The 23,968-nt window shown below is 36.2% G+C and overlaps 1 protein-coding gene across 1 annotated transcript in view; it reads left to right on the top strand.

Annotated features, from left to right (window-relative positions):
- The window catches only part of RAPH1 (Ras association (RalGDS/AF-6) and pleckstrin homology domains 1), a 53,260-nt gene that overhangs the window by 26,514 nt on the left and 2,778 nt on the right, over nt 1-23,968 (top strand). Inside the window, 10 exon segments of the mRNA XM_023733011.1 lie at nt 3,895-3,972; nt 5,451-5,610; nt 9,613-9,734; nt 12,944-13,009; nt 14,341-14,484; nt 15,343-15,453; nt 18,782-18,880; nt 19,508-19,628; nt 21,035-21,177; nt 23,865-23,968. The exon segment at nt 23,865-23,968 is cut by the window's right edge and continues 105 nt beyond it. Of these exon segments, the coding sequence (XP_023588779.1) occupies nt 3,895-3,972; nt 5,451-5,610; nt 9,613-9,734; nt 12,944-13,009; nt 14,341-14,484; nt 15,343-15,453; nt 18,782-18,880; nt 19,508-19,628; nt 21,035-21,177; nt 23,865-23,968 (1,148 nt within the window).

Here is a 23,968-nt window from a genome sequence, read left to right as displayed (position 1 = left end):
AGTTAGTTTATTTGGTAACTACCTGTGTAATCTTGGAAAGAATTTTTCTAAGCCTGAATTAATCTGTACAATGGATATAATAATAATATTGTCCTTGAATTATTGTGGAGGATTAAATGAGATACTCTGTGAAACATGCCCAGTAGTGTGTGCAAAGTTTTAGGTGTTCAGTTAATGTTAGTTCTCTTTTCACTGAGAGTTTATAATTTCATTATTACTTCAGGGGAAATAAAATGAACTAGTTATTTTTTGGTTTTAAGCAGTTTTACAGAATAGTGCATTTAATGGGCATTCAACTACTTACATCAGTCCAAGTTCTATTCGAATCATTTTAATTAACGTAACTTCGTATTATTGTAATCTGTGAAATAAACTAGATTCTGAAGAAACTGCTAACTATTGTTTAGCTCCTTAATTTCAGTCAGATGTGTTCAGAACCACAAAGCCTTAATAATGAGTTGAAGGAATTTACTAGCCATCTCTTAGCAACTGTAACTCTCTAAGTATTCTGATTTTTACACTAAAGAGAATGTTCTAACACTTTGTAACCACAGCATTGGCTTTCATTTAATCATAAGATCTTCACCTAGTTTTTGTCCTTTATGTAAATTCGAGGAGACTTGGCATTTGATGGTCATTGATAGCCACACAGGAGTATTTCAGGTAGAAAATGGGTTGTCTCTTTCTCTTTTTAAGAGAAGGGGTAGGAGAGAAAGTTTTTAAATGTGTGAAGGATCTTTTACTTTTGTTTCGGATGGTTGTGGGACAAACATCATGAAAAAAGGGATAATCAAAAAATAAGGGGCAGGAGATTTAAGACCATGAGTTGTCAAGCTTTAAACAGAGAGAGAGAATATGAGATTAAATAAAGCTTGGTCCTTTGTACTAAATTTGGGCTGCAGACACTGAACATAGATTTACATTTATAAAGAAACTGTTGGAGACCTTCTAAGTATATTATCTAAACACATCAGCAAAGATTAATTGATCTGTCCTGTATTGCACACACTATGAGCTTAAAACTTTTTTTTTTTTCCTTTCCTAGGTTGTTATGGATAATAGACATGGCTATGGCTTAAATGTAGTAGATAAAATATAACTTTCTGAGGAAGAGAATGTATTTCCCTCAAGCCAAGAAAAACCAGACCTGTTGCCATAGAGTCAATTCCGACTCATAGCGACCTTATAGAACAGAGTAGAACTGCCCTATAGGGTTTCCAAGGAGCGGCTGATGGATTCAGCCTTTTGGTTAGCAGCCAAGCCCTTAACCACCGTGCCCAGCATAAAATACTATGAATCTGCAATTTGATGTAAATATTTTCATTTCCAGTTTTGTTACAGTGCTGATAATTCAGACTGTGATTATTAGAGGTATCTCAGTCACTTCTGTTTCTTCAAAATGCTGCTAGCAAAGATTACCCTTGTAATAGAGAATACTCTTTAAAAAAATTTGCCTAGGTTGAGATGAAACAAATAGCTCTTAATTTGAATTTGATACAGTTTTAACACAGCAATTTATATAGTTATTAAAGAGTAGCATTTTGATCAAAGGGAAGAATAGCTGAATTTGGATTTGTTAAGACAGCCCCACCTAGTTGCTTTCCACAAAAATTGTTTCTTATTGACAGGAAATCTAATTGGTTTAATGCATGTTGATTGATTGCACATGTCTCTTGTTTGTTTAATCCTTTCTTCCAATGTGTTAGCTTTTTTTCTCTTAGCCTGTGGAACAGAAACTGATCTGTGAGTTTAAGTTAATCCTGTAATTGAATGACTTTTTATGTCAGTTGCTTCAAAAGATAGCACAGGTAGTGTTCTATTATACTTGGCAAATAATATTATAAGAAAACAAAATGGGAGTATGAAAATACTGTTTTTTAATTTATAATCAATTATCAAGAATGCAGTGTTTAAGTTCTTACATATTTTTTTCCTTAAATTTTTTTTTGGCTTTGATGACATCTCTAAAACTTTTTTAAAAAACTTCTGAAGATTAATTATATCATAAAAAATAGGTCTTTTAGAAGCTCATGTTTATATTCCAAATACAGAAAGCATTGATCCTACATACCAGTTTTTCCTCATTAGACTTTGAGGTTTAAATTTACTTTTCAGGGACGTGAAATGAAACTTGAAAATATGCTTTGGTAAATTTTTCTTCTCTGTAATTGCCGTTCATGCCAATGTAAAGATGTGGCAGATGAGCCATGAGGAATATAAGATCGTTTATCCCATTGAGAAACGACTTGTAAAACTTCCACTTCCCTCTTTCTCCTCCAAAAAAATTGTCAAGTAACTGATTTCATAAAAAACCACTAGAAAATGCTAGTAATTGTCATTTGTTTATTTGCATAAAGGAGTAACTAGGAAAAGGATGATCAATCTTTTAGTCAAAGGAATATATCTATAATAGTATATGAATCAAGTCTTACCCTTCTCCATTGTTAAAATAAAGTGCTTTGTTCTCTGCCTAATTGGGTGTACAGATAGTATTTCAAGACCTTGGTCATTATGTTAATTCACTGGCTCCTTTCATTGAAAGGGATCACATTTCTTGTAAACAAGACCACTGCCTTCCCTAACCACTGTTTTCTTCACTGTTCAACACAGTAGTAAACACTAAGCTTGGAATGAGGGGAGATAGCCTAGAGTATGAAATGGAAAGAGAAGCAGTTCATAAACAAGAAAGCCAACAGAATTTGGAATAGAACAGTGAATAAATCTGCTAAATGAATCAAGTTTCTTTTTTTTTTTGCCCTGGAAGCTTTAGCTTTTTACTGAAGAATAACACATGTATGTGTTTTTTAATCACAACCCAAAGTGGATAAATTTTGGCTGATATAATCAGGCTTTTCTTTTGTTTTTTAAGTCTTATACTAAATACAGAAATATATAGGATAGCAATTTATATTTTTTTCTTAGATATTTTCCAGAGTAATCAAGAGCTTAAAAATAAAAAATAATACTTTATAAGCAAAGGGTTTACTTCACATGAGTTTTTGTTTTTCAATTGGAGATTAATGCTACAGTGTATTATGGCCTATTGCTGGAGATTACAAGTAAGTACTGGTGTTAAGAGTACTGTATATTTTTTTAGGAAGACAGTAGACAAATGCTTTAAGTATATTTTAGTTCTTGATAATTTTCATTATTATTTATAATCTAAGTTTTCTAGCAATTAAGTATTTGGAAAATTATATTTAGCATTTTAAAAATCCTTTTAGTTAATTAATAGGAACGAATTTGAGTTTATTAACATGAAACATTGATTAGATTATGAATTGCCAAAGCAGAGTAAAACTTAGGCTATAGAAGCTGCTTCCTCTATTTGTATTGGTATACTAATGAAAACATGCCTACATTTTTTATTAAGGGTATTTATATGATTGCAAATAAATAGTGTTTTTTACTGTAGATATTTTTATGGTGATACATTTTCAGTGTAACAGAACAAAACATTAGTATGCAAAAGATTGCACATACCTTGAGAGGGGTATAAATTCAGAGTTGGGGGATTATAACAAATTGGTGGATCCACAAGTGGTTGTTAGGCATTCATGTCTCCCCTGCCCCTGAACCTGAAATTCGTCTGCTTTAGATTGTCAGAATCAAACTCATTATTTCTCATATCACAGATTTTTTTTCCCTAGAATATGGTATCTAGTCTTATTATAAGAGGTCTTTGCATCTGCATCTATAAAAATGTTCTTCTCTTTACAATATATCTGGTCTCAATTTGTGAACAGCGTTATTTTTTAAATATGCTCTATATATGTGTGTGAAGTTGTATTCTTAGTGAAATTCAATGCTGGGAGCATCCTTAAGGATTGAAAGACTTCTCAGATATTCTCATCACCTTAGCCTTAGTTTATCTGAAATGCTTTGTGTTCACAGGAAGAACAGGCAGCAAAACTGAAAGCTGAGAAGATCAGAGTTGCCCTAGAGAAAATTAAAGAGGCACAAGTGAAAAAGGTGATTTGTGGGCTTTTTCTGGTTTGGATTTTTCTCCGTTTTTATTAAAGAGTTGTTTTGTTTACATATATATTTTACCTCTAAAATGTGGAGAGGCAAAGGGCTATTCCTTCCTAATAATGTAGTTTTCATTTGTGGTATTTTTGTAGATAAACTGAATTATAAAAAAAATTTACTTTCTGGTTATTTCTAAATTCTCCTAAAAGAGCAAAAAAAAAAAACCTCTTACCATTGTAATCTTACCTGTTACTATAATTTAAAAATATATAATGCTTTACTAGATGGTGCCTGGCTACCACCACTGACTGCTCTGACCAGGATCACAGCAGAGGGTCCTGGACAGAGCTGGAGAAGGATGTAGAACATAATTCTAACTCACAAAAAAAAGACCAGATTTACTGGCCTAAAGGAGACTGGAGAAACCCCGAGAGTATGTCCCCTGGACACCCTTTTAGCTCAGTGGTGAAGTTACTCCTGAGGTTCACCGTTCAGCCAGGGATTGGACAGCCCCATAAAACAAAACAGGATTAATGAGGCACAGCATTCCAGGGACAAGGACTAGAAGGCAGGAGGGGACAGGAAAGCTGGTGATAGGGAACCCAAGGTTGAGAAGGGACAGTGTTGACGTGTGGGGTTGTTAACCATTGTCATAGGGCAGTATGTGTACTGACTGTTTAATGAGAAAATATTTGTTATGTAAACCTTCATCAAAAAAAAAAAAAAAAAGAATTATCTATGTGAGATCAAATTGACAACAGCAACTCAAAAGATTTAATAGGAAGCCTAGGGGGCAGTGACTTGAAGATGATGATGATGGAATAATTTGGAAAAGGATAGTGAGAATAGCAGAAAACTGGAAGAATGTAATTGATGTCACTGAATTGTACATGTAGAAATTTTTGAAATGGTGTAACTTTGGTTATGTATATTTTCACCCAAAAAAAAGGTCCTCCAAGGTCGAGAAGGAAGAATGTTGACATGTTGTGGGGTTGTTAACCAGTGTCATAAAACAATATGTGTACTGACTGCTTAATGAGATACTATTTGTTCTGTAAACCTTCATCGAAAGTACAATAAAAAAATTTTTAAAAAGTATATATATAATGCTTTAAATTTATTTAGATAGGCTATTGGATATCTGGAAACCCTGGTGGCTTAGTGATTAAGAGCTACAGCTGCTAACCAAAATGTTGGCAGTTCGAATCCACCCGGCGCTCTTGGAAACCCTGTGGGGTAGTTCTACTCTGTCCTTTAGGGTCAGTATAAGTCAGAATCAACTCGACGGCAGTGGGTTTGGTTTTTGGTTTTGATTGGATATCTAAATCTTTAGCCTATCTTTCTTGCTGAATAAAGTCCTTGTTTGTGTTTTAACTTATGGTGAACTAAGGACATTAATCAGAACATTATTTGATATTGGGAGAAATCGTTTTCTAGAATGCCTGTTTTTTTGCTTCATATTTCTCTTTCACCTGTTATAGCTCGTGATTAGAGTCCACATGTCTGACGACAGCTCTAAAACAATGATGGTGGATGAGAGGCAGACAGTGAGACAAGTGCTGGATAACCTGATGGACAAGTCCCACTGTAGTTATAGTTTGGACTGGTCGCTAGTAGAAACCATCTCGGAGTTACAAATGGGTTAGTAATAATGTCATTTGCTTTAATTGCTTTTAAATTCCTCTGTAATTCCAACAGTTTTCATGTTGTTAAAGCATTTTGAGACATCTTCATATGTTTTGTATAACATTGCCTTTTATAATTGACTTTTTTCCATTACCTATTTTCTGTCAAGTATTTTGAAGTTCTTTGACTATCAGACCATTTCCAGTTCACTTCAAACTTTCTTATGGCTAAAACAGATTTTTAAAGTTAGCAAAATACTTTTTTCCCTCTGAATAAGAACTACACATATGAACACATTTATGAGAGACCATAATATTTATTTGCATATGTACAAAAAGCCTTTATACTAGCATTTGACTTTCAAGGGAAACATTTAAAGCACATATTATTAGCTAGGTGTACTAAGTCTTAGTTACCTATAATTCATAGTTTGGTATGATGATTTCTGAGGAGCCCTGGTGGCACAGTGGTTAAAGTGCTTGACTGCTAACCCCAAGGTTGGCAGTTCAAACCCACCAGCCGCTCCATGGGAGAAAGATGTGGCAGTTTGCTTCCATAGAGATTTATAGCCTTGGAAACTTATGGGGTTGCTGAGTCAGAATCGACTTGATGGCAGTGGTTTATGGTGTTTTCTAATTTTCAAAATTCCTTTTATTTTTTTATACCATTATTGAATTTTAGTTCTTTTAAAGTGTTTCCTCTTTTGTAATATTAATTTTGTGATTATAGAAATCTTGAAATAATTATTTTATTAAGCTTTATTAAATCAGTCATCAACTTCCACTTGCTATTTTATTTTAAAAATGTTTTTGCATTGCTCTTAATATTATGTCTTTCAATAGCTCCCCACACGTTTCAGAGAAAAAAAAAATTTACTATTACTCCTTTTCTCCCAGAGTGCACATATACAACAAAAACACCACCACAGCGTATTAGAAGTTTATTAACATTTTATAAAAATGTATTCTAATAACACTCATCTGTAACTTTTCTAGAGAATTTAAGGGTTTGGGTTTATAGATGTAGCATCAGATGCACAGAAAATGTCTGGGTGCTAATTTTTGGACTATTTCCATGGCAGTAGCATAAAGACACATTTATGTAATATTTTTGTTTTTATATTGTTGGCTACAGTGTTTTAGCAGCTCTGGTGGCAAAGTTGTTAAGAGCTCAGGCTGCTAACCAGAAGGTTGTCAGATAGAATCCACCAGCCACTCCTTGAAAACCCTGTGCAGCAGTTCTGGTCGCTATGAGTCGGAATCTACTTGACGGCACACAACAGCAGCAGCATAGTGTTTTAAGTAACTGTTAATTAATGATCCCAAACAGAAAGCATGAAATCAGACACACAGAGTGTAAGCGCCATATATGGCACAGTGCTTCTTATATAATGTGTGGTCATTCAGTACTTGTTGAATGAATAAAAGTGGGTTGTAAATTATGTTAAGTAAGTTATGTTGCTCTTGTTTTCCACTCACACCTCTTGGGTTGTAATTTTCTCAATTGTAGTGAGTTGTGAAAACAGGATTCAAATTCAGACTATGTGACTGTAGAGTCAGTTCTTCATCAGTGTCTCACACTGCTCTGTAGAGTAAGTAGTCTTGTGAAAGATTTGTATCTTAGAATGGAAGCTAGAAGCGTTTTTGGACAGTACTGTGATTAAAAACCCAGTGTGGTTGGCATCTGTATGGGAGAAAACAGGCAGCAGGGTGTCTCATGGACCTGAGAAGAAAAGTACCCTGAAATAGCCAGCAAGTATTCCCTGAGACATACAGAGCCAACTTGAAAACAGTGGCTAATAAAGGAAGGCTTTTGCTCACATTTGTAAGGCCTAAAAGGGCTGGAATGGTTTGGCCCTTTTGGACTCATAAAATTGACTCCCTTTCAAGATGGAACTCCATACTTAAACACACACACATACACACTCTCTCTCTCTCTCTCTCTCTCTCCCCCTCCCTCCCCCCCTCCCTCTCTCTCCTGGGAATGGAATCAAAATTGAGCAGGATAAAGGTGAAAGAAAGAAGTCCAGATAAGAGTGAAGAAGAGGAGCAGAGCCATAAAGTAGCAGAAAATAGAGAGAGGTAAAATTCAAAAAAGTAATTGCTTGAGTATTTTATGAAACTGATCAGAAGATTCAAGAGTCCTCAGATTCAAGAAGCACAGATCCCAAACAGGAAGCATCCATTCCTAGACATATTGTAATGAAGTATAACCAAGGGAGCTATAAAGAAGACATGTACCTACAAAGGAGGGCTAATTAAACTGATAACTGACTTCTCGTCAACCATAATAAAAGCTAGAAGACAGTGAAATAATATTTTCAGGGTATTGAAGGAAAATTTAACTATCAGTTGTAAGCCTAGAATTCTGTATCTGAAAACGCTGTTTTTTCAAGAACAAGGACAAAATAGACATTTTCAGACTAATAAAAACCAAATGTAGGACCATGAGACCTGGACTAAAACAATGTCTACAAGGCGTACTTTAGGAAGAAGGGACAAAATGCCAGATTAAAGGTGTGACAAAGGAGAGGGAGGAGAGGAACAGGGGAGCTAATGATTAGACCAGTAATGTCTGATTTGTTGAGGGTTTTGAAAAGGACTAAAATATTGGACCACAATAGCATACATAATTCTAGAGTCAGGGATGATCAAGATTAAAGCTAAAGTCCTTGTGTTATTTGGGAGGCAGGTAAAAGGAATTGATTGACTTTGGACTTTATTCTTTTATTGGCTACCCAAGAAAACTTAAATGCATAGTAACAGAGTGTATAACTCCCAAACTAGTACAAAATTAAAGGGAAAATAAACTTAATCCAAAAAAGAAGACATTAAAGGAGGGAAAAAAATAGTTAAAACAAGGGACAGATAAGAACCCAAAATAAAATGGTAGAAGTAAATTATGATAAATGTATATTATTCAATTAAAACACAAAGATTATTAGAAAGGATAAATTTAAAAATGCAGCTGTTAGCCATTTACAAGGACACCTAAAACCTAATGACACAGGAAGGCTGAAGGTAAAAGGAATCGAAAAAGACACTAACCAAAAGAAAGGTGGTGTAGCTATTTAATATCAGATAAAATGGCCTTTAAGCAAACTACGTTACTAGAGGTCTATGTTATAATGATTAGAAAATCCAGTTTACCAGGAAGACATAATCATTCTAATTTTATCTAGTAATAGCATTAAAATATGTAAAGTAAAAATTGACAGAACTGCCAGGAGAAATTCACAATCAACTATCATAGTAGGATGATACATTTCAGTAACCCGTATATCAAGCAGACAAAAAAGGATATAGGAGATTTAAAAAATAATTTAAAAGCTTGATCTAATCGATATTTTAGGACACTGTGTATCTAATGATAAAACATACATTCTTTCCAAGCAGAAATCTTTGCAAAAATTGATTCAAGTGTGAGACTTATAAAGCAACTCCCAACATTTCAAAAAATCAATGTCTAGAACATGTTCTTTGAACATGTGTTTAATAATAGAGGACATATTCTTTGATTTCTAATTTGGAAATTAGAAAACACATCTGTGTTTGAAATTAAACAAAACTGGTGGGGCAAAGAAAAAGTCATCTTGGAAATTTTTTAAATGCCAAGAACTGAATACTAATGAAAATACTTGATATCAAAATGTATGAAATACAGCTCAAGGGTTTTTTTCCTTAAAGGTTGCGTTGGGAAAAGGCTAAAGGCTGAAGAATGATGTACTGTGAGTCAGAAGATCTAGATTCTAGCCCTAATCTTTCCATTTATCAGTTGTGTGACCTTGGTTAAGTCCCTTGCATCACGAGGACATGTTTCCTTATTTTGAAAAATGAGGAAAGACCAGATTATCTTTAAGGGCCAAGGGTTCTGATGTGAATCACTTCGCAGGGTTTTGTGTCTTTGATGCTTACCATAATCTTTCCTTCGGTTTAATTTCTGCCTCCTAAAATCTGAAATAAAATAAGGCAGTTTTGATGAACACTAACAAAATATTGATACTTTATTTTGGGACAGAGAGAATCTTTGAAGACCATGAAAACTTGGTTGAAAATCTTCTCAATTGGACAAGAGATAGCCAAAACAAACTTATATTTATGGAACGTATAGAAAAATATGCACTTTTCAAAAACCCACAGGTAGGACTGAACAACTTCTTACAGAGGTCAGAATTTTTCAATGTCTACTTTACTTTATTGCTGCTAATTTAATAGAGTTAAAAGACAGGGAACCCAATGGGAGCATTCACTACTGCCGAGGTAGAAAGCCTGCTGGATTCTGGGTGTCAGGCCTCAACAAGATTACCAGCCCACAGAGCCAGATGGGTGATCTCTCAGTGGAAGCAGAAGTAGCTCCAGGAAGCCTCCAGGTTGCTCCTGTCTGTAATCTAGAGATGTTTGGAAGCCAGATAAGCAGCTGGGGAGTGTCTCATCCATTGAAGAAAAGTGCTTACCATATTTAAGTTTCTCTACATCAGCCTTTTATCCAACTTACACTTTTTCTTTTTTTGAATTATTTAAAAAAAAAAATCCCGGTAACTTTGATTATAAATGGCTCTACATTCTAATATATGTTACCTTGATTTATTTGGTATCCTTGCTTATTCTAAAATAATATATGGGCCAGTACTTCCCAATATGCAGACATTTTATAAAATCAGTAGGTAGGAAAAAACAAGAACTCCACAATAAAAAGTAGTCATGAGGAAAGACAGCAGCAGTGTTAAAGGAATTGAATAGTTATCCTTCAGACAGCTCAATCATGACCCATCTTTTATGGATATTTTTAGTCAAGAGTACATATTGGGGAATATCAATAGATCTTTTTGTTGGTAATTGTGAAAAAAAATTATAAGGCAAATAATTTGAATTCAGACTTCTAGTTGAGTCAAGCAAATGAGATTGTGATGATCTCAGAGGATTTGGAATTTCTTCTAAAAAGCCAGACCATAAATTAAATTTTCTGTATCTGGATCAATTAAGCTCGGCATATTTTTAGGGAATTTGCCTTAATCACTGTACTTAATAATTTGTAAGTATAGGTCCTTTTTAAGTGTAGCTTTCATTAGATATCCCAAAACATATCAGCCAGCTATTGCATGTAACGTCACCTCAGAATTTGGGTGCATTTAGTCTATTCACATTCAGCATAATTTTTGATAGGTATGAGTTTAGTGCTGTCATTTTGATGTTTTTTTTTTGTGTGTTGTTCACACTTTCTTTGTTTCACTTAATTTTCTGTGCTGAGTTGTTTTTCTTTATGTATTTTCATTGTTGTTGATTTTGTGTTTGCTGAGTCTTTGTATTTTTCTAGTTTTTTATTTTGACTTGTAGGATTGTTAGTTTCTTTTGTGGTTACCTTAATATTCACCCCTACTTTTCTAAGTTTATTTCAGTCTTTTATTTCTTTATATAGCCTTGACTTCCTCTCCATATGAAAAATCTATGTCTACATTTTTTAAGTCCCTCTTTTTTGTTTTAATGTTGTCATCTTTTACATATTGAGATGTTTCCCTATTTTCAGTGTTTTAGCTTCAATTTACTTTTGTGACTTACGTATCTGGGTTAATATCTGGTTGCTCTGTCCTGTGTTCTAGCCTTGGGTTGTTATCTCATGTTACTGATTTTCTAACCAGAGGACTCCCTTTAGTATTTTTGTAATTTTGGTTTGGTTTTTGCAAATTCCCTAAACTTCTGTTTATCTGGAAATGCCGTAATTTCACCATCATATTTGAGAGACAGTTTTGCTGGATACATAATTCTTGGCTGGCAGTTTTTTTCCTTCAAGTCTTTATATACATCTTCCCACTGCCTTCTTACCTGCATGGTTTCTGCTGAGTAGTCCAAGCTTATTCTTATTGACTCTCCTTTGTAGATGACTTTTCGTATATCCCTTGCTGCTCTTAAAATTCTCTTGTTGTCTTTGGTTTTGGCAAGTTTGATTAGACTATGTCTTGGTGACTTTCTTTTGAGATCTATCTTATGTGGGGTTTGATGAGCATCTTGGATAGATAACTTCTCATCTTTCACAATATCAGGGAAGTTTTCTGCCAACAAATCTTCAACAATTCTCTCTGGTTATTCCCTCCCCTCCCCCCACCCCATTCTGGTACTCTAGTCACTTGTAGGTTATTCCTCTTGATAGAGTCCCACATAATTCTTAGGGTTTCTTCATTTTTTAAAATCCCTTTATCTGATTTTTCCTCAAATAAGTTGGCGTCAAGTGCTTTATCTTCAGTCTCACTAAGTCTGACTTCCATTGCCTCAATTCTGCTCCTGTGACTTTCTATTGAGTTGTCTAATTCTGAAATTTTATTGTTAATCTTATGGATTTCTGATTGCTGTCTCTCTATGGATTCTTGCAGCCTGTTAAATTTGTCATTATGCTCTTCTCTAATCTTTTTAATTTCCCCTATTGCGTGTTCTGCGTTTTGATTAATTTCCTTCCTAATTTCTTGAAGAGTTCTGTATATTAATCTTTTGTATTCTGCCTCTGGTAATTCCAAGACATTTTCCTCCTCTGGAAAATTTCTAGATTCTTTATTTTGGAAGCTTGCTGAAGTCATCATGGATTGCCTCTTTTATGTGATTTGATATTGACTGTTGTCTGCGAGCCATGAATAAGTTATTATATTTATTTATTTTATGTTTGCTTACTGTGTCCTAGCTTCTTGTTTTGTTTTGATATGCCCACATAGGCTGCTTATATGAGCTAGTTTGATTATTGGCACCTTTGAAGCTCTAATGTCCTGTCACCAGGTGGTTAGATCTGTTACTAGGTATGTGAGCTCAGGAGTCCGCCCACTCCTCCTGTATGGATTCAGCTTAAGTGCCCAGGTAGATAGCCACCAAGTGTGTGGTGAAGGCTCTCACTTAGAGTCCTAGACAGGCATGGGTGATTGGTGTAGGCACAGGCATCTGGCTGCAACAGGGGGACACACTCTGAGCAAGGCAGGGGGCTGACGGCTGCCTCCGAGTGTCCAGGAGGAAGGCGTGTCCCTGTTTCCTAGAGCGCATAGGTGCGTGGGTTTTGCAGCCAGACTATGAGCACCTAATGCTGTTGGCTGTAAGGACTGGGGGGCACCTCTTATTCATGGGTGCCTCAGGATTTTGGGGAGGGCAGTTGGTGAAATTATTCATGACAAATGGAGAGCTAAGAAGACCTTGTCAAGCCTTTTAGTGATGATGCTTACACTCAGGGAGCTTTTCCAACGAGTGCTTCCCCCACTGTTCACAGGCAGAAATTGACACAGAGTTGCTGTGTTTCTGGAAGAAATCATATACACACTTGTCCCAAGGGAATAATAAAGTGGGTTTATCCTACAGGTGTCACTTATTCTTTTTTCCAGAACTACCTTCTGGGGAAAAAGGAAACAGCTGAGATGGCAGACAGAAATAAAGAAGTGCTGCTGGAGGTATGAGTCTTTCCTCTCCTTTTCCTTCCCCCTTTTTCCTGCACATTAAAAAATTAAAATATTAAGTGCCTTTTTGAAGTCAGGCATGTCAGTGCTCTATGTTTGTAGTTAGTTGTAGCTAGAGAAACCTACAGTCTTTGATAGCATGAGGGAGAGAGTGTTCAACTGTGTGAATGTGTTGGACCACCACAGAGCCTTTCAGAAACTGTTATTCTGCCGAGTGATATTCTAGTGGACTAAGATGAGTAAGAGCCTTTAGGGGCTGCTGAGTGGGAGAAAAGGCTGGTCAATGGAGGATGTGATTGTGGTGTTTTATCTGCTCACCTAGAGGAAACTGAAATGTGAATGTAATTAGCTGTTCACAAAATATTTCATGCCTTAGACTTAAATAACTCAAATAATTTTTTGAATTACAATGATCATTTTGAAAAAAAAATACATATCCTTATTTTGAAGACTAATAAAACAAATTTAAACAACTGAATTTTTGGCTTTTGCTGATTTCAAAAAACTAAAAGAAGTTAGTGTGTTTGAAAACCTGAATGAGCTTAACAAGACAACAATTAAGATCAGCACTCACCTTTTCATAATGATATTAGCTACAGTCAGTAAAGCCCCCTTTATAATTCCTAATTTTTCTTTACTTTAGGGAGAAGGAAATTAATTTTAGGTTCAAAAAGTCCTATGTTAGTGCTTAATGAGGGTTTCTTTTTTTTTTTGTCTTTTAACCAAATATGTGATTGATTTTCTTATATTAGATTTTTATCCAAGTATGGACAGCAGAATTTTTTAAGAGTTTTGTTTACATTTCTTTCAGCCTCAGTATTAAATATTTTAAAAATAAATGTTCTTTATCTTAACATCATATAAATTGATAGTTTTTAAATTGTTAAAGTTTAATCACCCATTTAGCACATTGCTTTCTTTTAAAATATGTTTGTTTAGCTTGACAGCTAATCTGAATGTGTTGTTTTATAATGCTTATGTTAGCTCTGACACTTCTGTTAATTTTAGGTATAACTGTACTCTACAAATCTATTTAAGTACGGTTACATGTAACTGATGACATTTCAAGTTAGTTTTTTTTTCAAAACAGCATTAGGTTTGTAGGTGAAAACTCATTATTCCATTTATGCCTGACATTTCTCCTTAATAAACCTTCCAAGAGGTTTACTAGTAATTGCATAGTAACTGAGGTCAATTAGCAGCATGGTTTCAATATAAAACTTGTCTTTTGGTTTCGTTACAATGTCATGCCTTTCACAGAGGTAAACACAACTTTATTCTGAGAATTCAAGGATCATAAGTCTCTCCAAATCATCTTATTTTAGGAGTGTTTTGGTGGAAGTTCTGTAACTGTACCAGAAATTGAAGGAGTCCTTTGGTTGAAAGATGATGGCAAGAAGTCCTGGAAAAAGCGTTATTTTCTCTTGCGAGCATCTGGTATCTACTATGTCCCTAAAGGAAAAGCAAAGGTGTGTCTCTTCTGTTGACTTTGCAGCCTCCTTGTTATGCTAATTGCTTTTAATTTATAGTGAGTATATTGGCAGGTGAATTTCAGGCTCTGACTTGTCTCAGCTCTTAGAACACAGAATACTGATTTGCTCATTGGTCTTTTGTAAAGAAGAAGAAGCCTGAAAATTTTCACTGGTCATTTAGTTGGCCGCCCTCAGTCCTCTTACTGAATTTGTAATCATACATTTATTAATTTAAAAAATTTTTTTTAAATTATTTTGATGATTCTGACTCTTATCAGCAGAGTTTGTTTTGTTTTTGTGTTGGTGAAATAGCTTTCTGGGATTATAGGCATTTCAGTCTTGGTTAGGTAATATACCTTGGCTGAGGGCCATAGTATTAGTAGCTAGCACTTAGGTGGCTTACTGTGAGTAGCAGGTTTTAAGCTCTTTACAGTATCATGTCATCTAGTCTTTGCAACAATCCTGTGAGGTATATGTTGTTGCCCCTATTTAACAAGTGAGGAAACCCCCGGTTGAGAATCATTGTATTTGAGAAATGCATTACAGGCACTGAATACATTATCTTTTCTTGCTCTTCCCAGAGATCTCTACTATGCTGTGTTGTATTTTATATACTACACTAGTTTTGAAGTATCTTTACAATGCCAACCTTTCCAAACAAGTCAGCATTCATTTTTGTTGCATTGTGGATTAAAGAAAACACTTAAAGAGAATTTCATTGTGTTGTTTTCTATAAAACAGCATTAATTTCTACTCAGTACCGTTTTGATTCTCAACTAGAAACTGTTACTAGATGTGTGAGATTTGTTTTTACACATTATTTTTAATTCAGTCTTTTGGGTGTTTTTATCCTAGGTCTCCCGGGATCTTGTGTGCTTTCTCCAGCTGGACCATGTCAACGTTTATTATGGACAGGATTATCGAAACAAATACAAGGCACCTACAGACTACTGTCTGGTGCTAAAGGTAAACATTTCTCTCTTTTAATTGACATTAGACATAGAGCAGGTTATTGGACTTTTTAGAATCATTTGAATCGTTATTAAACATACTATTTTTGCTTCATTCTATAGGTTTTAAAAGGAATGGTGAAGGGTTGGTAGTGAAAAGAAGCATATGCTATGCGACCCTTAGTTAATTAGCGCTAATTCAATTGATGCTAATAAGGAATGAATACTGGACTTCAAACTTTGAATTATATAAAATAGATTGGATTATAAATGAGACTTCTCACTTAGTAACAGGCTTATTTTAGGAAAACTTAATCAGAGGCATATGTGGGGTTTTCTGTGTCATTCAGGTCTTTTTCTGTACTTAGCAGAACCGTCAGAGGGCATTGTACCCAAGTTCAGACTGGACTGGTTCTCATCTGGTCCAGAAATCATTTTGTGTCTCTTTTTCCCTGAACCACAGTCCTGCTAGTCCACGCAGGTATTATAAACTGTCAGAGCTGTTTTTAGTGGGGAGGTTTTTTTCCCTCCTTTATCTTATACTAGTGGTATCTTCTTTTGAGAACTGACATTTTTAGTGATTTATTGAAACATTAATAAAGATAACACATATAAAAAATTCAGAAGATAATTATGGAGATTAATTGTAATTAAGTTTTTCTTATTGGCTCCATCTTAGTAATCCTTTGGTAACTCCTGAGGTGGGCTACATGTTTATATCTTTTGCTTTTACTTTTCTGAGAACTCAGTTAGGTTTGCGGGGTGGTGATATTGGTTTAGGGTTTTGGGATGGGATTTCGATTGCTTTGATAAAATTACATGTATTGTAATAGAAATGCTTTATTAAATAATCCTTTCTTGGAGAATACCACTGTATCATTTAGGTTACTTTCAGCAGCATGTAATAGTTAAAAAAAAAAAACAAAATAGCTTCATCTAGCAGTTTTCAAAATGAGGTCCAAGTGCCCCTGAGAGTCCCCAAGATCCTTTCAGGCAGGTCCATGAAGTCACGATTATTTTTCTAATAATGCTAAGATGTTATTTACCTTTTGCACTCTCAGTCTCTCACAAATATACAGCACTGTTTTCTGTGAAATTATATAACATGTAGTGACGTCTTTATTCTCTTTACTTGTGGAATGTGTATTTGTGTATTCCTGTTTGTTTTTCCTCAGTTTTAATTTCTAGTAAGGTAAGTATCAATAGATATAACCCACATAGATGAAAGTTATTGGGGGTTCTTGTAATTTTTAAGAGTGTAAAGAGGCCCTGAGACCAAAAAGTGTAAAAACCACTGGCTTAGCAGTAAGGAAAACTTAATATTTCACAGAACATGAAGACAATGAGAGTTATTTCATTGCCTCAAGGTTGAAAGAACCTAGGTTCTTTCCATCTTTTTCTGCTCCATCTTTTGCATATCAGCTATTCTCAGGCTGACTTGCCTCAGAGTCACAAAATGGCAGCTGCAGTTCTAGGCATCACATGCAGACCCAGCAAAATCCAGTAGCAGAAGAGGGACTATTTCTCCCTGTTTCTGTCTATATCTAGAAATATTTAATGTGAAGAAATAGGAAAACATGATACCAGTCAGAGCAAATTATAGTAAAAGTAGTGGTCACCATATACTGAAGAACTCTAAGGTGGCAGGTGCCACACTCCAAACCAAAAAACCCTTTGTTGAGTCGATTACAACTCATAGTGACTCTATAGGACAGAATAGAACTATCTACCAGAGCAGCTGGTGGATTCAAACTGCCAGGTCTTTGGTTAGCAGCCAAGCTCTTAACCACTGCACCACCAGGGCTCCAGGTGCCACACACTAGAAGCACTATATACATCAACTTCATGAGTCTTTTCTAAAGTCTGCATTTTGCACATATGGAAACTGAGGTTTAGAGGGTTTAATTTGTCCAAGGCAACACAGATATTAGGATTTAAAGCCATGTCTTTTTTCCTCTGAAGTCTGTAGTAGATACTGCTTTCATAAATATTTTTATTCTTGAGCGTATGATTCCAGTAGATGAAACCAAAAAATGCTGCAGCATAGGTTCTATACAAATGCAGAAATGATTATTTTTAGGGTCTGATGCCTGTTTTCAGCTTTGGTCTACATTGAGTCTGAGTCCTTTCAGTGAAATGCAGGTTATAAGAAATACAAACACACTTATAGAAAGTAATAAAATCATTTTCTAACTACTTTTTAAAAAGGTAATAGTAAAAATATCCAAATTTATGTTCAATTATAAGAAAGAAAGAGGTTTTAGAAGAATTTTGTTTTTTCGAAAATCCCCTAAACACATTTATTTGCTCTGGAAACCCAAGAGATCAGTGAAACAAGCAATTTGAATAAAAAGTTCTCAGTGTAGCAGGAGTTGATGGCCGCCAACAGAAGTTATGTATCTGTATTGTTAAAGGTCAGTCGCTGTGGTTCACTATGAGAGAAAAATACATAAATCTATTTATTCTCTTTCTGATTTCACCTCCGTTCATTGCTTTACAGAACTCAGTTTCTATGATTTTTATAACATTCAGTACCAGAACCAAGTATGATTTACAGTTTTTCTGGGAATTAGTGGTTGTGGCCCACTGGAGATAAAAGACCTTAAATCTGTTCTAGCTGTTGCATTTCATAACCAAGATCAAGATAGTCACCTCCCATCCAGGCTTTAACAGAAAAGTACACTGGATTGTGAAAAATATGATAATACAGTTGAGAAGTTGCTTGTTCCTCAGGAGGCACGTACTGCAGTCCTGCAGCTTGGTAGAGGAGGTCTAATGAGCAGTGGTCGTGCCCATACCAGGAACCACCATGGTGACAGGAGTGACTGCTGATGAGTGTCTTGGGTGCTGTGCTGCATGCTTTGTAAGCTCAGCCAGTTACTTACCTCCAGAGAAGCACTAGAAGCTTTACTCTTCAGACCAAAGGCGCTCTCGTTAGGAGCCCTCTGAGCACATGATTTTATTGGGTTCAAAGTGAAATTAAACATTCTCTTTCCTTTTCATAGTTTTACAGACTTCAGAATTCTAGTGACTTTGTTAACCTTGATGAACTTTATTTCTTTGAAATGTAGAAAAAGAGATATCTGGGAATTTCCCATGATGTGAAGGTTTATTTTAACTTAGGTATCTTGACCTTATTTAACACAAGTTTCTTTTTCACTTCTTCTGTAAAAATACTTAAGGGCCATTTTATTTGGCTTTATGGCCATATTAAGAACTGTAAAATATTTAGCCACTACTCTGATGGCTTGTAACTTTGTGTGAATGTGTTTAAGCTTTGACAGAGTTTACTTTCCTGTAGTTCTTCAGGGGACTTATTTGGAATTTTGCCTTTAATCCTGTAGCACCCACAGATCCAGAAGAAATCTCAGTATATTAAATACCTTTGTTGCGATGATGTGAGAACCCTGCATCAATGGGTCAATGGTATTCGCATCGCAAAGGTAGGTTTTCTTTTGGTTTGATGACAGACTGACTAAAAAGTTATTTTATGATATGGTTTTGATTGTCATCAGATCAGCTGCTTTGTTTAATATGTCTGAAATTTAGTTTATGTCACAATTTTTCTGATTGTTGTATGTTCATGAGTTTGCCAGTATCCAGTTTTCTCAGGCCTGCATTTCACATTTCAGATGTCTTTTTTCCTTGATGATCTGATAAACTTTTAACAGTATCCATGGAATAAGAGTGCTGGTAAAAGCTTGTGTAGCACGAAAGTGACTTATTTTGACTTTGCAGAATGAATTATATGGTTCTTATATAGAAGAGTTTAGTCTAAGCAAAATAATTTTAAAAAAAGAAAATTGCTTTAAGTAGGGAACATTTACCAACCTGATTTGGGGCAGAATCCTGAATAGTGTTGAGAAGCTGGCCCTGGATTAAGAATTTGGAGTGGAAAAAAAATAAGAGTAGATTATAATTTACTGGTATTAAAAGAATTTTTAAGTGTTTTAGCCATTTTCATACAAACCATGAATCCATAAACAGAAATATGTCCCACTTTCCCACCTCATCTTTCTGTACAATACCCAGTACAGTTCAGATGTCATCATTTACTGCCTTCTGTTTAGTATGGGAAGCAGCTCTACATGAACTATCAAGAAGCCATGAAGAGGACAGAGTCAACTTATGATTGGACTTCCTTATCCAGCTCCAGCATTAAATCAGGATCTAGTTCTTCCAGCATCCCAGGTAGTTGAAATGCCTCAAAGCACTATTTTACTACGAATATGAAGGTCTCTGAGAGACTTGACAGTAGACCTGGTTATTTCAGTTTGATTCTTAAAAAGTAGACCCATACCTAATTTCTGAATTATAATCAATGGGTGCTTTCTAAATTCTTAGGTGGGGAAACTATCATGGGTGGCTCACAAATGTATTTGAAATGGAAAACCAGTATATAGAATCCTAAAGCCAGGTTATTCAAAATTCACATACTGCTCAGAAACAGCTGTTGATGTTGATGCATAGTTTGGGGTAGAAAATTACTTGGAGAGAATCTCTGTTCTCAGGATCCCGGATGAAACTACCCTCCTCCCCACAGGTTTCCTGACATTTCAGTTCATAGTGAAATAGCTATACCTAGTTCAGTATCACAGTAAAGGAAGCTGTTTAAGTTATGAAACTTTATCTAAAGTTTTTACAGAAAATCAGTGGTACTCACAAGGATATTGTCTTAATTTTATCTAAAAGAGTTTGAGTTTAGGATTTAGAATTTCTCTGTGGTTACTATCTTTGCTCTACTGTAACTAACTTGGCTGGACTTACTTAATTCTGCAATCTAATAGTATCCATCTCTCACAGAATGATTGGATGGGATTAGCTTTAACATCTTAGTGTCCACTAGTTGCCAGACTTTGAGCTAGGTCCTTCCACCTGATTATCTTACTTGACTTGGAGGCCAGTGAAATAATCTTCTCAGTTCTCTCACCCTGGATTTCAGTTGAAGATCACTGTTTCCTCACAGCCATTCCCACTGGACCTCAGGTCCCTTGAAGACCTCTCCATGTCTTGCCACGAGGCCAGGCTGCAGCTAGGCTGCTGCCCTGTGATGCCAATACCTGAGTCCCTAGGAAGCGTGCTTATTCCTCGTTTGGAGGTCAGGTTCTAAGTATTGTTTGTTGCTGGGAAGAAGGAAGTAGTTAGTCATCATGTATAGATCTGAATTTACAGATTAGAACTCTGGGATGGCCTGGAGCAGGGGCTTTAAAGAAACTGATTCTCAATGTAATGAAGACGTGATAGAAGAAAAAAATTCAATATTGATAGCTTATTAATTCTCTTATTTGTTGAGAGTTGCTTTTTGCAAGACAGGTTGTCAGGATACCACTAATGTTCTATGAATCTTTTATTGTAATTATTAGTCTCATGGTGAACTATTTAATTAAAAAGAATCCAAGCTTTCTTGTTAATCCTAAGATAAGGAAGATCTTCTAGCACTAGCTGTGTTTATGTGAAACGGGTTGAGTAAAATTAACATGTTGCTGTTGTACATAGCATTTAACCTTGTGTAAAAAACATCTATCTAAAACATATATATTCATACTGTTGGAATACTGACCTTTTCAATCCTATCTTTTAAAAACTATTTTCAACAGAGTCTCAGTCAAATCACTCTAATCAGTCTGATAGTGGAGTTTCTGATACCCAGCCAGCAGGACATGTCCGCTCCCAGAGCATCGTGAGCTCCATCTTCTCCGAAGCCTGGAAACGAGGCACTCAGTTAGAAGAGTCCAGCAAGGTAACAGACTTGTTTTAACTTACATAGAAACATCTGTAATAGTCCATGGGTTTGACTCGATGCTCTTTTATTACTATATTAGGAATTCTTTCTTGACCGGTTTCAATCTTTTTTGGATCTCAAGTCTTCCTGATTGCAATGGACGAAAAAGTTTCAGAGAGACCTGTTGATTTGCCTCCCCTCAGAAATGAACTTTGCAAATTGGCTCTAATGACTTAAAATCTCAGAAAAAAAACCTGGCAGTTTAACTCCTTTATCAGTGGCTCAAAATTTTAAGAAAATAATTGCCTCCTTCTCTCCTCTGATCAATTTGGATGGAGCAGCACCATTTGGTGCTAATGTCCTAATTATGTTCTAGAGAAGTTGCTTATGGTTATTTCTTTATTTTTAGTTTTAATTATTCAGACTCATTTCTTTTATGCACTTTGTCATTTCTCTGCATACTGATGCATTTTCTCTAATTGTAGATTATGTGAAAGATGCAAATCAATTCCCTTAAAATTTTGGGTTCCTGAGGCTTGCATAATAGATTGTATGAATAATTATACTGAAGGACAAGTATAATTATTGTGAGATTATTTAGAAAAATAGAGCAGTTATTTAGCTCAAGTTGAAATGCACTGTAGTCCTTCAGCAAATTGCCTCTGTAGTTCTGTAGGCCGGGGTGTGTCCTAGCCTGTATGCACCTTTTCAGTATGCAAAAACTCCATCTATGAGGAACCATGGGCACACCAGCTTGGCCATTTTGTATTTACCCAATAATCATTTGAGGGTTTGTTGTTGTTGTTGTTTTGGTCTGAATCACTTAGACAAGTTCATTCACCAGTGAGAATTAAGCAGATATTTTCCCTCAATTTATTCCTTAATTTGCATATGTGGTTGATTAACTGGCCCTGGGAAGGTGAAGGCATTGTTAGCCCATTATGGGAGTAGAGCACTTTCCCCTAGAAATGAGCATTTGAGAATTGGCTCTAATGACCTAAACTTTCAAGACACTTATCAGAGCCTCAGACTTTCAAGAAAGAATTCTCTCCCCCTTTCCCCGCTTAATCAGTATGGATGGAGCAGTCCCATTTGGTGCTAATGCTCTTGAGTATGTACCAGAGGAGCTGTTTTACATAATTCAGATGTCTAAAGAAAAATCCTGTTTCTTACCAAATTATTCATGGTGTGGTCCATGTGCATTTTAAATTATAGAACACCTAATTTGTCTGCATAAGGCCAACGAGAACAAAGGCCCAGATGCTCTGTGGTTAGGAAGCGCCGTCTGTCACTGGAGTTTCAGGACGAGTGTGAACCCTGCCATGCAGCAATGACGATTTGAGTCCTGACCCCTCTGTGTGTTTCTTCTCCTGTTACCTCAGTCTCAGGTGCCAAGTGTGAAGGCCAGCCCAGCTAAGGTCTGCACCCCTGAAGCTACCAAGACAGGGTCGAGTTAAGGTCAGGGGCTGTTCTTTGGAAACACATTAACTGGGTGACCTTTGTAACAGATCTGACAGACTAATGCTTTTACTCTGATGTGTAATTTTTAGAAAACATGTGAGTGTCCTGATGGGCATTAGAACTCAGCCTGGTAATGCGCCCTCTAGAGTCTACTAACCTCAGCATTCTCAATGCTAATTAGATGTCATTCCTAATTTAATGCAAATGGTTTATCCTGGATCCCCACAGTTTGTTCAGAGAGCCTAAAAGATGTACCCAAAGTCATTAAATGGAGTAAGGAAAAACCAAGGGTCCTTCCTTTCTTTTCAGAAGTCCCTAAACCACATTCATGCATGATTAGCTCCATGAAATAAATGACCAGATGTAGTCATTTCAGCAACGCCAAGAGGTGCCCAGACGGGCCAGTCAACACGTTGCTGACAAACTGTAGCTCTCATTTCTCGATCATGTCCTTTATTCTAGCCTTCCAGAGTTTCCTCTCATTTTCTTCTGACTTCTTCTGTATGCATTTCTATGATCTTCTGCTGTGATGTTTACGAAGCATTTCTTTATATATTTTCCAGTAAAACAAATGTAAAGAATGCCCCCCTGTTACCTGCATTGCTGGACTTCTGTGCATGTTGGATGCAAGTGTCTCACATGAACATGGGTGTGTCAAGCTCATTCATCCCTGTGTGACTGTGCACGCCTGCTGAACACTTTCACACTCTCACATGTCAGCTTACTAGCATCAAAATCCGTCCTCATTCATCGAGAGGCCCTCCACCAGCACTGCTAAGCCCAGTCATGGCATCTGCTTGATGTGGATGCAGTCATGGACTGAAAGGTGAACTTGAGCCATCACATTTTCCACTGCCAGAGCCCAGGTGGTGCCTAGTGCTCAGACCCCACCCCTCGTTCAGGACAGGGTGTGTGGAGGTTACTCAGCCAGAGGTCGGGAATCACACATCCCGTCACCATTCAGACTTGCTTTTGCAACAGGAAGTTTTTCCTAGATCATTAGCCAGTCCAGCTACCTGAACATATCGTTGAGTAAACAAACTTTCTCTGTGTCCTTGTTGCCCAGGGAGTCAGATTTTTGCCTTCTTGACACTGTCCATCTTTATAATCACCGACTGCTGCATCTCTTTCATGCATGCCCCAGATTCCTTGCTTTCTCGTGTTACACAGTTAAAGCTTACCTCTGTAACTGTTTTGTTTGTTGTGTTTTTCTCTCCCATCCCCCTTTTTTATACTCCTTTTAGGCCAGAATGGAGTCTGTGAGCCGACCCTACACATCACTTATGCCTCCTTTATCACCACAACCTAAGATAGTCACCCCCTACACAGCTTCACAGCCTTCCCCACC

The sequence above is a fragment of the Trichechus manatus genome, unplaced genomic scaffold, assembly GCF_000243295.1.
Source record: "Trichechus manatus latirostris isolate Lorelei unplaced genomic scaffold, TriManLat1.0 scaffold00056, whole genome shotgun sequence".
Lineage (NCBI taxonomy): Eukaryota > Metazoa > Chordata > Mammalia > Sirenia > Trichechidae > Trichechus > Trichechus manatus.
The sequence above is the reverse complement of the archived record's forward strand: the minus strand, read 5'-3'. Positions and strand labels throughout refer to the sequence as shown.